The 18,714-nt window shown below is 36.8% G+C and overlaps 1 protein-coding gene across 4 annotated transcripts in view; it reads left to right on the top strand.

The window, feature by feature from the left end:
• The window catches only part of EVC (EvC ciliary complex subunit 1), a 55,188-nt gene that overhangs the window by 8,324 nt on the left and 28,150 nt on the right, over nt 1–18,714 (top strand). For 3 of the 4 annotated variants that reach the window (XM_061379775.1, XM_061379773.1, XM_061379776.1), the window contains exons 5-11: nt 390–474; nt 2,766–2,864; nt 5,277–5,414; nt 7,280–7,438; nt 8,364–8,580; nt 10,856–11,004; nt 13,231–13,329. In XM_061379775.1, coding sequence (XP_061235759.1) covers nt 390–474; nt 2,766–2,864; nt 5,277–5,414; nt 7,280–7,438; nt 8,364–8,580; nt 10,856–11,004; nt 13,231–13,329 — 946 coding nt within the window. The remainder of the gene's footprint in view (nt 1–389; nt 475–2,765; nt 2,865–5,276; nt 5,415–7,279; nt 7,439–8,363; nt 8,581–10,855; nt 11,005–13,230; nt 13,330–18,714) is intronic. The other variant, XM_061379774.1, reaches the window with a different exon arrangement.

Here is an 18,714-nt window from a genome sequence, read left to right as displayed (position 1 = left end):
TTCTCATTAACAAGAATAAAGGAAATCGTATGTGTGTCACTGTGGGGACTGGGGAAGGCACTAGTGATGAAGAGTATTTTCAAAATTTTTACTCATTATAGCTGTTTTGATTTAAAGCCTTGGTGTAGCCGCTCATGCCTGTATTTACTCTGTCTTTTTCTAAAGGGAACTGCAACTCCAACTTTGTTAAAAGCCCTGTTTTGTTTTGCTTACTTTTATGTAAAGATACATTACCTGAAAGAGAAGGCAATGTAGAAGTGACTTGACTGCTGTTTTGGAGCACTGCCTTTAGGAAAATCTGGTGGTTAAATGAAACTATTACATCGCGTTGTCCTTCTGTGTAACCTTTGTTTAGGTTGGTATTAACACTTTTTTAATCTTTGTTTCAGTTTTGATGTTAAGCTCTGCCTTTGCAGTCTTACTTTAAAAGACCTCATGCTTCTTGATACTGAACTAAGAAAAGAAAAGCATGTGGTAGGTACTCATCTCTTAAAGCTGTTTGTTTTGAACATCTTAGTTGAATATCATTTTAGGAAATAACATAAACAATGGGCTACCTGGGAAGTAGTGTAGCAAAGTTGCATTTCTACAATAGTCTTTATTTTTTCTCCTGTTCTGCATATAATGTGAGCTTCCTAAAAGAATAAAATATAATTAAATATTAAATATATTATTATTAATTAAAAATCTATTATTATTATTATTATTAAATATATTGGGCTGTGAAATACAGAGGGTCAGACTGAATAATATAAAAAATTGGTTTTAAACTTTATGCCAGATAATAACATAGAGCGCTTGAGGTTCATGAAAAGAGGGGGAAATTACTTAATAGGTGAGTTTATGTCTCAAGGACTATGCTTTTGACATTCTGACATTGCAAGCCCAAGGACTCCAAAGTCTTTGAGTAAGGTGAAAATCTGGTTCAGCTGAATCAGTATCATTGTGACAAGTACCATAGTCATTATTTTGTAAGACTGAAGAATAAAGTACCCATTTAAACCACAGATAGCTACCTACATCAAGTCACAGCATTCAAAGAAAAAAAAAAAAAAAACCACAAAACAAACCAAAAAATCGATGTATGCAATTAAAGCCACAGAATACTCTTAGAATTGTTTATGGTGACTAGTTATGGTCAAGGACAGAATAATTACCCCTACTGAGTTTTAGCCTAGTTAATATAAATCTGAACGTAAAGTGTATAGCTTTCTCCTCCTCTTCTTTCACAATCTCTGTTTGAACAGATTGATCATTTCTGACATAATTTATTAAATGTACTAAGAATATTTCAAGGGGTGGGATTTTCAACACAGTCCGAAAGAAGCAGCATGAAAGTAAACTTGGAACACAGCTTCTCTTCTGGTGAGTTGTTCCCACCTAAGTAAATGAGAAAGGGAACTTGAGATCACATTCCAGAACGAAGTTTAACTTTACTAGGGAATGTTGAACTTGATCTGGAAGTTAATCATCAATTTGTAAATGAAGGTAAAGTCACAACATGGTGATGTAATCGCAGAAACACTGAGAAAATGAGCATTTAACACACTTCATGGCCCACCAGAAATTGCAACAAAAGTCAGATGACTTTCACCTTTAGCTGAAGCTTTGAATAGCTTTATGTTTTTGCTAGCAGGGAAAAGGGCAAAAAAATTTCAGTCCAGATAATAGTTTCTTCCTTTCCCACTTTGCTTTCTCTGATTTCATTCAGTCTTTCTTAGCATCATGTCTAAAAAAAAGAAATTTGTCCTCCAGCCTTTTCCCGAATCCTTTATTTTTTTGTTTTTGTCTTTTTTGTAGTATGTGCTATCGTGGTTGTGTATGCTCAGACTTGTCAAACTCCTATCCAAAACATTGGCAAGTGTGATCCAAAACACAGCTGCTTTATAGTTTTCACTTCTACTGAGCTCATATTATAACATATTTTCCAGCTTTTGCTCAGCTGAAATATTGGCTTTGATAACTGGTTATATATATAAATATGATTTTATTTATGTTTTTCTATGTTTAAAATGGGCAACTTCTGTGTCATCTGTTTTCAAGTACATGAATAACAGGCAGGTAGCTGTTGAATTTCACATATTTTTATCTTCACGTTGGAAATTCCTGCAGCAGTTAGTTACAAAGTGAGTCGTCTTTACAGCAACACTCTTAACTGAGGCTGGAGAGAAGAGGTTATACAGAAATTATCCCAGCATTCAAAAATATCTTTTTGAAGATACTAGTATTACAGTCTTAATGTGTGTGTATATGTATATATATATATATGGATCACAGCTGGAAAATGGATGTATATTTTTGTAACAGAATGTAGCTAGAACTTGAGATGGTTACTTTTGGGTGGTACATAAAAATGTTGATACTTTTGTCCAACTGCAGTTGAAACATAGTAACCCTAATGTTCTGTGATTCTGTAATGACCATGTTAGTATCTTCCAGTTTAGAAAAATGGACATTATATTTTCAAGTGATCTGCATTTTCTCCAAGGTAGGTTCTAATGTGTCAGTCTGGCTACAAGTTTATATGAGATTATGTTCTTGTCCTTGTTACAATGTAACACCATCTTTCACTATTTTGCTGAAGCCAGAGCCGAAGAATTTTTCACAATGGAAGTACAGCAGAGTAGCTGATGATGCTTCTGTTACTATGATTCACTGTAGTCGTACTGATTGATTGACGTAAATGAACAAGAGTTATCACAAAATTATCCTTATGATGTTGAACAGGCACTTACCCTGGGTTTTGTTTCCTTCCTTTTAATTAGATGGTTATCCAGATTCTCAAAATACATGTTACAGACTTTTATCATAAAAAGAAGATTACTGATGATTTGTTCCAGAAGATCCTTTTAATTCAAGAAAACGTAAGTGATTTCGGTGGTTATGATTTAGGAACACAAAAAATAAGTTAATCCCACCAGTTAGTGCAAGCTGCCACGGCAGGCTATCTCACCTGCTCCTTTTTAATAGCAACGTAATTTGTAATCTTTTTCAGAAGAAATGCAAAGAAAGTCCATTGTTGGTCGATTCTCTCCATTACTTTGTATGCATTTCCTCTTTGTTATTGTATGAGGTCATCAGGATGGTGATGTGTGTAATCTGTTAAGGATAAAAGTATTTTGTAGTTGAATCCATTCAAGCAAACAGAACATTATGAACCTTATTCGCTCACATTTAATAATCTCTAACTGTTAAGCCTTTGTCTGGTCCTATGTGTCATTACTGATAATAAAATAGCAGGAAATAGAAGTACCAGAAAGAAACTCAAGGCTTTCATCAAGGAAAAATGTATTTTTTTCCTCATTGTCCTTTTTCCTTCCACATACTTGTATTAAAATCCATATGTTAGTTCTGAACTAGAAGACATACATCGACAGTCAAACTGCATTTGAAGTGGAGTGACAGTACTATTTTTAAGATTATTACAAAGAAAAAAAAAACCTTTACAAAACTAAATAAAATAGGAGAGTTACTGGTTCCACTTTCTATTTTCCAGATTAGAGTCAGAGAAAAGTCTGGGTTGAAGGAGACTCCACCATTTCTAAGAGCCTAGTCTAATACTCAATTTTTTCACAGTAATGACAATTTTTTTTCTTACATAGGGGTGGAATTCCATGTTCAGGCATGAGCCTATCAGCTTGTCAACTCTAGTTGTTGGTATTTATTTTGCTTGTGCAGTCTCATAATCTGTGAATTAGTATCAGGAACCTGTGTAGTTTTATCTTATATCAGAACCATTTTGCCTAAAAAACATTCTTCTGACTTAAATCCTCAGTTTTTGTATTAAAGTTGATTGTATTTACTAAATGAAAAATGAGATTTGGTGTGCAAATCCCTTTTCCTTCTGGTAATGACTTACAAACAGAGGTAATACAGATCAGACATGTTTTCCAGTATAGCCTAACCCTCAGTTGGCCTGGATGGCACCAGTATCTTCATATATCTAACTGAGCTGCTGCAAGGCAAAAACTAAAATTTTTTAGGGGTTTAGGGCTTTTTAGGCTTTTTAGGTTTTTTTCTCATGTTTGTTAGATGCAGTAATTTATCTAGTAGTCCATTTGTTTTAAGTGTTGCTATGGGATTTCTGTGTCCTATGAAAAGTCTTGGAAACATGACAGCCTTAGAGCTGGGATATCATATAAGCAGCAAGGCTGGTTATAAAAATACTGTGTAAAAGAGACACTGGTAATAAGCAAATACAGTGGCACTGGAAACTATTTTATGTAATACTACATTGGAAACTTGAAAGGTTTTATGATCTATTGCGGAGAGCATTTTCCTCTTTTTATTCTGCATTGTAAGAAAAAATCATGGGATTTTGATGAAATTGTTTGTGAAGCTTGTCAAAATCTGGTCACATTTCTTTAAGGTATAAGGTTATCAAGTTAATGCATTAAGACCCAAAATTGGGTGATATTAAAAGTAAATATTTGTTACGTAAGGCATGTTTCAGCAACTGAAGAATTATCCATTTGAGTACTAACCTACTAGAATCATAGAATAGAATCATAGAATAGTTAGGGTTGGAAAGGACCTCAAGATCATCAAGCTCCAACCCCCCTGCCGTGGGCAGGGACACCTCTCTCTAAACCATATTACCCACTAGATAATGCATAAGCCTACTGTTTGTCAGTATCATTAGCTTTCATAAAAAATCATCCTAGTTTCAAAGAACTTTACAAACCCATATAATCAGGTAGCCTGTAATTTGTCCCTTATGAGCATTACAGGTGTATTCATCCCTCTGTGCTACCACTGCAGAAAACACTATATGATGATCATATCTGGATGCTATCTGTGGTTTTCAACACAGTGTACACAGTGTGTACAGCTGTGAGTGGCACTCATAGCTGCCATTTAAGATGGGGCATGTGCATTACAATAAAACATTTGTGAATAGGTTCAAAGGATTATTAGTATGAAGGCTATGGAGCAGTGTTTACTAAAACTTGAATTCAGTGGAAATGGACAACAGTCTTGATTGTACTCACATAGTAGTGGAAATGTATGTATTTGTATTAAGTGCAGTTTCTTGCCATATAGCATATGTTTTAAGTGCAGTTCCTTGCCATATACCATAAGTTTAAGTGCAGTTCCATATACCTTGATTTCATTTTGCTTGTTGCAGAAGGTTCATTATCCAGAGACAATACTTTCTGAATGCTCTTGCTCAGCTTCCCTAGGCACAAGCCAGAGCAGACATACAAATTCACTCCTGAATTTAGAAGTTATGTCTGTTTTTATTATTTAACGTACCACTTGGGGTTTTTTTCCAGGATTTTGAAGAATTACAGAGCCAACTTGAGTCTCGACTCCAGCATACTGAGATGTCAGGAGCCCATAATTCGGAGTACCAGACTTTAGAAGATCTAGAAAGGAAAGAAAGGGAATATTCTGAGCACGTAATAGATAATGTAACTTCCTATTTTTTTTCTAAAATTTAATCTAATTCTTTAATGGGGAATGTTTATTTTTTTTTTTTTTCAACTGTTGGCTGGTCCACTGTAGTTTAGATGTGCATAAGTCCCGAAAGCATTTTTGCATTGCTCCAGCAAAGTGTTTTCAACTCCCTTTGGGAACCAGTATGTTTTTTATACAAAAGTTGTTTTATCACACTGATTTTAGAGCTGAGAAATGTCTATTGATTGCCAGATGGTAAAGATTTATTTTAAGCCTGCGTATAGCCTTTTAGGACTTTTATCCTAGCACCTTGTTTTCTTCATTCCTCCATAACTAAAAGAGTAATAAGAGACTATAAAACCCTTTCAGCTCAAATAAATACTAAGAAAATAATTACTGTATAACCTTTTAGTATGCTTTGCACATTTATGTACATTTATATCATTGATGTAAAAATATGGTTTGATAGCAAGCATTTGATTTTCAAAGATTAATTTTTTCCTCATCGGTAGTGTCACTACATCTAATAGCTTGCAGGCTAGAAAACTGGCAGTTAAAAATATTCTGTATACTTTTTTCAGTAAACTGAGTCATCTGGCAGGTATTCTAGTTCCCAGTCCTGTTTCTGAGGTTTGAGCAAATTTATTGCTGATGAAAATGGAAGACTGACTAGTCAGACTGATGGCTCTGTGAGCTGCCTATGCTGACTGACTGTGGCAATTCAACCGTGAAGTAAACAGGCCATCATCTCAGTCTTGGGCTTTTTTTATAAAGGAGCGAATATTTTTTTCATATCTAGTGGTTCAGTGCTTCACTGGGAATTTTCTCAGCTTCCTCTTGATTCTCTGTACCTTTCACTTTATAGTGGAAGTCCTGGTAATGATGGTACACCTGTGTCAACTTTCTTTTGCAATTTAACTTTGCTCTGTGAAAGATTGATTGTTTAGAGTCCTTCAGAGTTAGTTCCATAAAAAAACCACTGGCAGCCTTGCAGAGCAACATGAGGCAGTTATTCACCAGTAGCAGTCATCCTTCAGTGGGCCTGGCACTCTTAAGCCAGCAGATGCTTTTCATCCATATTGAAAATTATTTCCCTGTATGCAGATTCATACAGTCAGGACCTTGAACCAATCCACTTTTACCTGCATAATGTAAAGATTTTTTTTGCCATACTCACGGATGCCATAGTCGCGCTCACAGATACTTCACACAAATCTTGGTCATGAATACATTCTCTTATCTTTATGTGTGCTGGTAATCCCACTGAATACCACAGAATATTCACAGTTGTGCACAGTCCTGCTTGTTGGACTGGAGCTTAAAACCGGAGATACCCATATGATAACGTATCAGAATTGGCACTAATACTGCATAAGTACTTAATTCCAGTACAGGTGATAAAATGCTTGTGTAGCATGTGGCTATGAAAAACTTTGACTGTGAAAAACTGACAATTTTCAGTTTTCCTTTTTTAGTAAAAATCTTATTTGACTGGAATGGCTGTTCCTGTAGCTAAACAGACTTACCAGAAAAAGGGCAGCAGTTTATCACCTCCTTTTCATTTAACCATTAATGCTAACAATATGATTGGCTTTTAGAGATGCAATATGCAGACAGCTAGCAACAAATTCGTAGCGAGTTATACCAAATGAGTACATATAAAAAAGTCAGAGTTGACCTACTGGTTATGTGCCACCCATATGTTTATTATCATATAGTAAATAGGCTCTTCAGCTTTACAAAATGTTCTCTGTAATTAATTTTGAAAGCTGTCTGTAGTCTCAGTGACTTCTGTCTCAGACTTACATGCCTCTTACTGTAATAAAATACTAGAGATTGATAAGGAAGCACGGATTGTTTTTTTATTCATATTCTACAGATGGAAACTTTCTGGAAGCAGACTGACAAAGCCCAGCAGGCTTTTTTGGACGAATCAAAATGCTCAAGTGCCAAAGCAACAAAGATAATGATGGATCTGACCGAGAAGATGATTGCAGTAGAAAGCTTATTACGTGAATCTCAAGATTTGCAGGCAATGGTAAAGTACAAAAAGAAATAAAAGTTGAGAGAGATTTAGTCAATCTGAACACAAAGAATGATTCAAGTGTACAGATTCTGTCAGTCCTGCCTCAGGAATGATATAGACTCCTTATTTCAGTTGCCTCTTTCAGTTTTGTTGTAAAGAGCTCAGCTTCCATTGCAATTTATGAAGACTCACACAAAGATGAACTCTGCACTTGAGTTCTCTTGCTCAAAATAGCGTTGAGGCAGTCATGTTAGGAAAAAGTGATACTAATGCAGCCAGCATGCCCGAGCAAGAGCACTGGATCTAATCATCAAGGAGAATTGTTATCCTCTGCTTTAGGACATTTCATTTTGTTTCAAAGTATTTATTCCACTTTCACCGATAAATCTCTGTGTGATTCTGTGTCCAGTGACTTTAACTGGAATTGAAAAGCCTTAGCATCTCTTAGTGATACAGTCTTAAGAGGGGAAGATGTGTTTACAAATGCATCAGCACTGTGTTTTATGTTGTTTTAAATCTTAACATCCTTTATTCATTTTGCACAGGACTTACTGGAAGAGTTAATTTGTAGATTAACATTACAATCAGTCTGGCCCACTGCATTTATTAGTAATTTGGAGAATAAGGGGATAGCTAGTTTTATTTGGTTTACCAATAAAAAGGTACAGTAATTATTAGCTTGTTAGTTTTGCATTGGAGCAGCTAAGTAAACTAAGCTGTCCAGGTATGAAAATAGCAACTGAGCGTGCAAGAAACCCACTGCTATCCTACACCAGTCGCGATTTTCAGTTAAGTACAGGAGATTGTTATTCACACGGTCTTGAGAAGCCTCCTTAGTTTTCTGTATAGTTTGTGAATGAAAATTTCAGTGAAATGACAAGCACAACTGAAGGTTTATTCTTGGTTTCTAAACAGGGCTTTTTAATGTTTGTTTTAGGACATTCAGGAAAGGTTATTCAACAGGGAGCTTATGGTGGAAATGATCGATTCACTGAAGTGCTATATACCAGAAGAGTGCAAGTGTAGATTAAATATTGTATCAAATATTCTGGACCATTTAACTGTAAAGAATAATCTCTCAGTCCGACAAAAGGAAGAACTTTTAACAGATCTGCACAAGGCCTTTTGGGAACAGTTGGCACATTTCAGTAATGGTGAGTACATAGAGCAGAGACATGACTTAACAAATATGGGTATAAATTCTCATTAGTGTATTATAGCTTCAGCTCTATTCTCCTCTGTTTTAAAAATGTGTTAATGAATTGGCAAACACTGTTATTGTGATGGGTGGATGCTTAGAATGGAAACCTCGGCTTTAAGCCTTTTAGGTCTTGTTCCAGGCATTACTGTAAAATTACAGTTCGCCTGATCTATGTCTTATTTCATTAATTTGAAGATTGAAGAGCAGTGACATCTGTTACAAATATCTGTGAGATTTCTCCATTTACTGCCCAGATACTTTACATTGTTGATGATACTGGCTAACATGAAGGACAGTAATAGCTGTGTATGTCTTATGATCTCCTGCTAGCATGTGGAGCCAGAAGATACACAAAACATAGTTGTGCTATCACTCTTGTGAAAACATAATTTTAAGGCAAATAATCTTCAGATAAACCTGACTTTTACTATATGAGACTAAAAATACTTTAAAAATGAAGTCTTTTCCTCTTCCTGTTGCATGCCTTCATGTCACCTGTCTGTTAAATACACAATCATAACAGTCTAAGCTGACTGACTGACAAGTTTCTCCCTGTGTCACTTGGCGTGTTACCTAATGCCCAGCATGTTGAGAAACATACCCCCAACTTTTCTGATAGGTGCTGTACCAAAGGCTCAGTGCTTCAAGACTCATGGAAAATTATAGTACACATTCAGCAAAAATGAGGAGTTTTTTACTCTCAAACATTTTCCAGAACCATTTCTGTTACTAGTGGGCATATTTAGAGAAAATTGTCCTAACAAAATGTCATTAGGGTTAGAGTTCAGTGAACTAGATAGTCAGAATAAATGTAGTCTTGTTGCAGTATATTCTAGTTGCAGTGCTGCTCATTCAGCTCTCAAAGCTCTTTCAGGCTTCATGCTGATAAATTGTGCCATGTCTCAATCAGGAGTTCACAGAATCACAGAACGGTTGAGGTTGGAAAGAACCTCATGAGGTCATTTGGTCCACCCCCCCCCCCCTTACTCAGACAGGGTCAGCTATAGCTGGTTGGTTGCCCAGGAATTGGAATGTGCTTAAAAAAGTAAAATCAAAAATAATCTGGAGTGCAGCATTTTCATATGAGAGTCTGTGTTGACTTTGCTTATGAGCTCCTAAATACATAAATTGAAGCGTACCTATAATTTGTAAGCAGAACACAAAGCCAGCAAGACTCTGCTCCTAGGAAACAAACAAGGAAGCAGTAAAGAATCAAGTAGTCTTTAAAAATAACAGTTGCTGTTTGTTCAGATGACATTTTTATTACAGGCTTTCTTGTACTTTCAGTGCACTTTCAAGTGTTTTGTCAGTGTATCATCAGCCTGTGGATAAGCATAATAAATTAGTGTGGAGAATAAGTAAACTGCTTGGTGCTGTACTACTGCACTCCTTTATTTCTCCACAAAGTAATTTCTTATAGTTGCAACAGCATGATGTGGCAGAACAGCAGCCACAGAAGACTAATTCTTTTGCATTCCCCTTTAGCTGCCTGAGTTGGGGTGAAATACTGGTCTAGGGAAGGACAAGGGGAGGGAAATGAACAAAGTTCTTCTTAGGTGGATAGGCAGTGAGACAGGATGTGGTTGCAGAACATTGAAAGCACCAATTCCACTCTTCAGCACAGGGTCCAGATAGACTCAGGAATTTTTATAAATCACTTGGACCTATAGGGGAGGTGAAGAGGGGAGGAACTTGGTCCCAAATATTTAATGGTACAAGCACATCAGAGGGACCTTAACAACTTTTGCTGCAGGTTCCTGGATGAGTCACTTTGGGAGGCTGGTATGGCTGCACACTAGTTCAAGCAAATATGAACTAGCACTGCTCTGGATCTTTCCTCCGTGCCATATGTTGCTGCCTTTGTCCTTGCAGCAGCATCTGCATATCTGCAGTTAGGTAATGAGCCACTTCTTTTGGGGTGCTGTAGGTGGGAATCTGTTTCTTGAGCTAGCACACTGCCTTTGCATGAGCAGCAGCACCAGTGACAGGGAGAGAGCAGGATGGTAGTGATCCAAAAACCTGGTAAGTTAAGTGCCATATAACAACCCAAAAGTTCATATCTAAAAAGACTGTCAGGGTAAGACACTTAAATTTGAAGTTCTCCATGGTGATTACTTGCCTCTTTCACTCACTAACAGATTTCTGTGAGCTTATGTTGTGTGACAGTAGCAGATGCTAATTTCTCCCCGTGGAGTTGTGTATCTAATCATGAGTGTTTTACGCTCCAGAATGTATTCAGCAAAGCAAAGACCTGATCTTGAAACGACTTGAGAGCTGTGCAAAGAAGAAAGAAGAGTTCAAACACAGACAGGAAGCTGAACAAGGCAGTCTCCTCAATAAAACTTTTCGTAGTGAAGATGTTCAAGATTTTCTTAAGGTGAGCACATAAAAGCTTATTTTCACTATTCCATTATTTTTTAAGGCCAAATATATTACAGATTCTTCCCTGTTCAATAAAGTTGTGATTTTTGAGTCTTCCTGAGAGTCAAGTATAGTAGCACAGGGAGGATAGTGTCAGACCCTTATTGTCTAGGCTTGCTTGGAGACTTTTTCTCCAGTGTTGGTCTTGTTGCATTGGAACAAAATGCTGAAGGGTATTAATGCTAGATTACATGTTTTGTAGAAAACATTTTTTACTGAGATACTATGTGTTTGGTTCAACATAGGAAACCTCTGGAAGAATGTATCTGTCCTGCCTTACAGAAAAAAGCAGGCTGCACTGATGTAACTGCTTTTCTATGAGTGAGGTTACTGAGCTCAAAAGACTATCAAATTTCACGTAAGCTGAGGGAAAATTCATTATGATTGCTGGCAGGATATATTAGAGAAGGTTTGCCATAGATAACTTAATATGGTCTATAATGGGCAGTGTAATGTTTTCTTGGCCATATTTTCTATAAAGCTCCATTGTTATAGTTCAGAATACATACAGGAGATCAGTGTTCTTAGCTGTAAATGCTGGGAGCTGCAAAACTATAACTGCTGAGAACTACAGACCCAAGTTATTAGGAAATAATAATAAAAAAAATCAATCCTCAATTTTCATAAAAAGAAATAATTTAAGGTTAAAGTGGTTACATCCAGCACCATTAAACTTTTGATGAGATCTAATAATTTAGATAAATTAATCTGTGAGAAGACTCATATTCCAGCTTTAATAAATTGTCAAAATTTATTGATCTCAACACTGCAATTTTGTACTGCAGGGCCTAGTTCTTAAATTATATTGTTTGAATTGGATAATGGAGTTACTGTTCTTGTATGCAACACCTGTGCAGCAACACCTCACTTCAGAACCAAAGGTTTCAGACACTTTAAAAGAGTAGAGGACATTTTACCTCTTTGGCTTTTCATAACTTGAGACAAATAATAGTCACACATTTTTGTAGCCATTGAGCACTTGTGAATGTACTTTCTTTATATACATCATTCAAAACTCTTGGAGCATTCAAAAAGCTTAAGAAATTTTGTGTTAAGACCTCTCCCCTACTAAGTTAAAGCCACACAGCTTTGTGCAAGAGATGCTGTGTTCTGTACATCTTAGGAAAGCTAACAAATACACTTGAACTGTAGACTAATGATCTGCTTATGACAGGCAAGTAGAAATGGGCAACTTACTCTTCATGTTGCAGTACAGAATACAACTGAGTCTTAGTATTTTCAGATGTCTGTGTGCAAATAATGAAAGTCAGAAATTTAAGCCTTTCTGCTACCACAGTGGAGAGAGCTTTTTTTCCCCCAGAACAGATGAGGTCTTGAGTCTGGAGACTCTTTGAAGAATAAAAAAAAATGGTATTTATTTCCCATTTAACTCCCATGGTTTGACTTAAATAGTCCAGTAATTATTTTGTATAAACAATCACCTCAGAACTGAGGAGCTATTTTAAACCTGTTTCATGGTTTCACAGCCAGCCCAGTGAAGGAATTGGTTCTGAATCCTCACCATGAGCCCAGAGTTGTACCCATCAAATGCACTTTTCTTCTTTGCCTTTCCCCCTGCACCTCATCAAAAGGCTTGCACCACCATGGTAGCAGTCTCAGCAGTAACTGACCTTTCTGCTCAATATAAAGTGCTTGCCAGTTATGAAGGTGGGGTTTGTAATGAACTTTCTTCACATCAGTTTCTTTTGAACACAAGTTGGATGGTAATGATTTAGCTGCTGCAGCTCTGAATTTTTGTATGGCAGAATGACCTAGATAGTTAAGGTTAGATAGAGTCCCTGTATCATTCTGTCTCCTTCTCTTTCCACTGGAAAAGGAGCACTTTTTTTTGCTTTGTTTTTTTTTTTTTTTTTTTTTTTTTTTTTTACTTTCAAAAAATACACGAATGATCAAATGAAGCACAGAAGCCAGAAAGTGCCAGTGACAATATTGGGTACATATTATTTAACCCAAATTGCATAGGCTATTGAGTTTCATATCTAAGACAGGGTATGTTCAAATTAAGGTGGTAAGGCAATGTCCCTCTAACTTACAATTCCAGCTGAACACTTAACTGTTGTGATAGTACATGGCAAAGGGATCAGAGAAAGGAAACAGAGGATCACAAGAAGCTATCAAAATTTTTTCAGCTATTTAAATACAGCTGTTGTGTTTCTTTTAGGCTTATCATGAATTGCTAGAGAAGCATCGGCAAGCACAGTGGGAACTGGAAGAGGAGGATGACTGCGAGAGCACGGAGGCTATTGCAGATCTCTACAAGGTGCCATCTCTAGTGATATATGTCATTTACTAATATAAATTCTGAAGATCCTCTAACCCCACTATGCAATGTCAAGCCTTGGGAAGGACTGAGAAATTGCAGGAGATACCATGGTGGCTCTGGCAAACCTCAAGACAGCACAGATGTCCACATTAGCTTGCCTTTTCCATGATCTTCCCAAAACACTACATTTTCTAACCTCGTGGTGGCTGACAAGGCTGCAATAATGCTGAGAGCATATATGTCTGGCATTACATTACCAGGAGATACATTTCATTTATGTAGCATAATTATCTCCTCTGCATCATGGTAGGATAATAACTATTCTTAGTTAACTTCACTTTGTCTCCAAAAATAGTTCTCTCATTTCTCTTCCTCTCAGAGAATTTGTTTTGACACTAGCTAGTTCACTGAAGTAAGTTCAGATCTTTGGTGTAAGTAATATTTTTATGTTTCTTTATATTCCTGATTTAGAAAATATGTGAATGCTTCATACCTTTGCACTGTGTTATTTTCTGTCTGCACTGAAAATGTGAGATAACGTGGTCTATCTCATGAAGCCCAAAATCAGCTAGCAGTGACCTTTAATTAGGCTGGAACAAATCACTTTCAGCTCACCAGGATCCTTGTCATGATTAATTATGACCAGATCAGAGTATTATGGAAACTTGTAGTTCCTATTATATTAGAATAAGATACCCACACAGTCTTAATTCTCACTAGTCCAAATGCACTTTTTCAAATACAATTGATAAAAAATCAAAGCAACTGTATTTAGAACAAGTAGTTTTGACATGGTTTTATGTAATAGCAACAGGATATTTGATAAGTGCTACTCCTTTGGAAAAAGGACTGGAAAAAGGGAAAGTTTGCTTGGATGGCTGTGCCAGTGAATTAGAGTAGATTAATTGTACAAAGCTGTATAATTTAAGTAGAATCATCATGTCTTCTGATACTGCTATGTGCAATCCATTCTCCAGAGTTACTAATTTATCCACCTCCTTCCTCAATTTACAGGAAGTTTCTGGAGACCAAGCAATTCTTTTTTACCCTGTGCAGTTCCACCCCATTTGTGAAATAATATTGCTTTCCTTTATTGTGTACTTTGCTTTAGTGACATTAAGATCAGACTGAAAATCTTATTTGTTTCAGCACTGTTAGCTAAGTTTTCTTTTCCATTAAAGAAAAATTGGTTTGGGTGAATTAAGTGTTTATAGAATTGCCAAGTTGCCAGGAGAGCTGCATAAACTTGAACCCTGCCAATTCACCCAGCTCTAAGCCATTATATGCCATATTACAGCTGCTCTCTTATTCCTAGATCCAAACAAACACTGCCAGACATGAAAAACTGCAAGTACTGTGATCCAGCTGGCATCTGTTGAATAGGGGCCCGCAAATCCTAATTTACACCTTTTTTTTCTTTTACAAAACATTTTTATTGTGACATTTAACGTAAAGAGCAACTGCACTTTCTCCACTTAACCCTAAATACAGTTACTACAGACTGTTTTAGGAGAGCAGACTGCCTCTGAATATACCTTGTAAGCAGCATAAGTTAGAAAGAAGAGGAAATGCAAATAAGCATAGCCCTACTGTTGGTAAATGGAGTTGTTCTGACTTCTACAGCTGAGGTAAGTGCAGTAGTTATACATATGTTGTCCATTACCTGGGGCATAAAAGCAAAAATAGATTTGCCATTAAGGTAGGGGGTTGCATCTCACAACTACAATGCCTTTGCTTCTCTCCCTGCTCTACCACACTTTCAGAGAAGTGCATCTTGGACAAGCAGAAGCCTTTCCCTGGGCAGCAGGGCTTTGCCTCTTCACTTAGTTTCTCTGTGTTTCTGCTTGGGAGATAACCTTATTGCTACCAGTGGGAAAGGCAAGATACTCATGTGAAAGCAGCAGTGATTTGAAGTACTCCATGGTGCAGTGGTGTTACTGCAGCTCAGGTTGACTGAGGCAAGCAAACATTAGACTCACCAGCTGGGTACCAGCAACCGTTATGTGGCAATAGTCAACACTGTGCTACAAGATCTATGTCCCAGTCAGGTTTGGACCAGCTAATTTGTAGAACATCTACGAATGTTAGATGCTAACAAACTAGCCAGCTAGTTTGGGAACATCTGCAAACACTACAAATCTCCCTGCTGTCATTCCAGAAGGTGTATACTCCTAAAGCTTAGCTGATAGTCATTTGCCTTGCACTTTGTTGGAAGGTTTGGACTCTGCTGTTTCTGTACTGTGAGCAAAGACAAGGTTCGATTAAATGTTTGGTTAAACATTCTATTGTTTATTTAATCTCCATATTTCTATCACTGAAAGAATGTGTTAGTAAGTGTAAGTTAGAAGGCAGGAAAAGAAGTTCACAAGTGGAGAGTTGTTTTCTTTTATACCATTCTAGTAGAAACAGAAGCTTAGCAATATTATGGAAAAAAATGAGTGAAACTCTCTGAACTCACCATGGCATGCTCCACAGATACTTAGATTAATATTCCACAGCTTGTGGTCCACAAGGCATTTACAAACAGATTGCAAGTCATTTAAAAAAATGCATTAATATATTCATAAATACAGAGTGGAAAGAATTAGAAGTAATTAAATATTCAGCCCAGTTTTTATTTTGTTGCAAATGAAAATTAGCCTTTGAAAACTGCACAAAGTAGTTAAGATTTCCCCCACACAGAAGTAAATAGCTGTTGCATTTAAGGAAAATAAAACTGAGATGTCTTACTAGGAGCTAATTACCTAAACCCAAGAGGAGGAAGTGTTATCACAATGTTTCTGTAATGAAAATTTAGCAATAGCATCCTATATGCCTTCTCTCCCAAGCAGCTCATACTCTCTACTGGCCCAGGATTAAAGAAATACTACATATTCTGGGCTGAACTGTTCAGTACTCACAAGATTTAGGATTCCAGACAACTTCCTGCTTGTGTACCCATTGCCATCTTGACTTTGGTTGGAAACCCCTGGAACTGGAATGAATCACACCATGCTTTTTATGTTAATGGCAATAGAACCCAAACCATGGTGGGATTTTTTGTTTTATTTTTTTCCACACCCAAGCTCTCTCTTAAGTTGTTTGGGCATCATCAATATTGCAATTTATAAGCACCAATATCCTAGTAAAGAACAGCCATGTTGGTTCAAACAAATGACCATTTGGAGTAATATCCAGTAAGTTCATGTACTGTAACAGCACTGGTGTTGGAGAGATGCACAATACCGACTTACCTAGAGTTAGGTCCTATCCTCAGGCATACCTTCAGCTAAAAGCAGTTACTAGCAGCTTTCAAAGCAACTGTCTTAGAGCATACAGGTGCCTCTATCCTATATCAACTTTCTAAACCATCCTCCCCCCCCCCCCCCTTAAGTACTGTAGCAAAACTCACTGTAGACGACAAGCTAGAATTACTTGCATTTTTGGATTGCACTTTTGACAAACTCACTGAACCAAGCACAGAAGCTGAAGTGCTCAGCCATTGCCCTACGCTCATGGTCCTTATCTGCTGTAGTTGAAAGCCCCTAAACCTTTCCTTTTTTTATTTTTCAGGTTAAAAGGACCTGTCATGGTCTTATATGTGATAAAGGCTTATATGTGATAACAAGTTTAGACTCTCCATTCCTCTGTCAGTTGTGCACTAGAGTGATGACTTACTTCAATGGTTATCTTGGCTTGTCCTAGCATAAGCAAGCAGGGAAGCAAGCCTGACAGACTTAGTTTCACGAATAAGTAGAAAAATAACTTTAATGCAAGAGGTGATATTAAAATGTAAGAAGGTCACCATGCAACCAAATAGGGAATCAATATCCTGGGGACAGAAAAAAAGATGTCACTTACCTGTAAGTGCCCTTGTTCTCACATGGTAAGGTTCTTCTGAGACCTTCTGAAATTTTTAGGCCTTTGTTATTTTTTATTTTTTCCTTGCTTACATAGTTTGTGAGTTCATCAACATAGATTTATATAACCCTCTAGCCCTGCAAGCTACAGTACATAAAAAAAAATTGTCCAAATTGGTGAATAAATACGTAAAAATGTAATGATCTGGAAGCTGTGTTTGCACAGAATAATTGAGTAGGTTTGTTTTGTGTACACATGAATAAATCAATTAAATTATTTGGAATGGAATCTGTTGATACCTGAAGTGGATGAATGAGTTATGTTTGGGTGATAGCATAGGACTTTTCAGACACATTAGTGGAGTAAAATAGTCCGCTGTAGGTGAATAGTCTGAGTCCAGACACAGGCTTCATGACTAATTTTTGAAGGGCAAGTTCAGGAAAGGGGAGAAGTGATTTTGACTATCACAGTGTAAAGGAGGACTTTTGTCAGAGGTAATTGAATGGCTCAGCCTAATATTTTCATAAACACAGTCTGCAGATTGATCCTGTACACAAGGGATATTGTGCTGCAATAACAATTCTGTGCTAGCTTGGGTAGTTTTTCAATTGTGAAGTTTTTACTGTAGTTATTATTTTAGGTGGCAGCAAGAGCACCCCCATAATGTAGCCTGTTTTGTTTCTTGTTTCTTATGATCTCTTGAAAATATTAATATCTAGCTCTCCAGGTCTGTCTCAAGTTTAGCAAATGAGATGTTCATCAACATTTAATATTTCATTTTCCTTTTTTTTTATTTTTGCAAATTTCCTACTTAGCAGGGAAAGGAGAAGGGAAATGAGGTTAGTGATCAACAGTTCATTATTAAGAAAACAGACATGCAGATTGCACAAAGTAAATCAGTTAACAGTTGGGAACTACATTGTCCGTGGTAAGATAATTATTTCCCCTCAGCTTTAACATCAAAACCATAAAAAACCACACAATTTACTGTCATTTATAATTTCCCTTTGCTGATAGCAGTCACCCAGAATGTTATTTTATTTGACCTGACAACACAGAAATGCACAGGAATTTAGACTAAAAGCTATTAAATAATGATTATTGTCAACACGCAAGGCAATAAACATTTTATGAATAGGTAAACATAGATGTGAGGCTGAAGCAAAGTATTTGATTTTTTTCCTTTGTTAAGAAAAGGGGAAAATTAACATCTGTCAAAAGTACAGATTTCCAGAGACTTACTCTTTCATTACTTTCCTTATGTAATCTCATTTGGTTAGGGATACTTTTAAGTAGAGTGGACTGTATTTTTGGGTACTGAGTGCTAGCTTCTTTTCCAGGTAAATCCCCCACAGCTTGTCTCAGGTGGAAATCTGTATCAAGAGACCTGAATAATAGATCAAGTTTGTGAACTCCTTCCATACAAACTCAGTCTGGTCCTAGTTTTGGCCACCAGTTAAGTTTGATCTGGTATTTCAGTCAAAGCTGATACAAGATTCCTGAAATGGATGGTCTTCATTCTGAAGTTTGCTTTTTTCCTTA

This window comes from Neopsephotus bourkii, unplaced genomic scaffold (genome assembly GCF_033783945.1).
Source record: "Neopsephotus bourkii isolate Nb327-2 ecotype Australia unplaced genomic scaffold, CSIRO-AGI_Nbou_v1 NB_1780, whole genome shotgun sequence".
Classification (NCBI taxonomy): Eukaryota; Metazoa; Chordata; class Aves; order Psittaciformes; family Psittacidae; genus Neopsephotus; species Neopsephotus bourkii.
The sequence above is the reverse complement of the archived record's forward strand: the minus strand, read 5'-3'. Positions and strand labels throughout refer to the sequence as shown.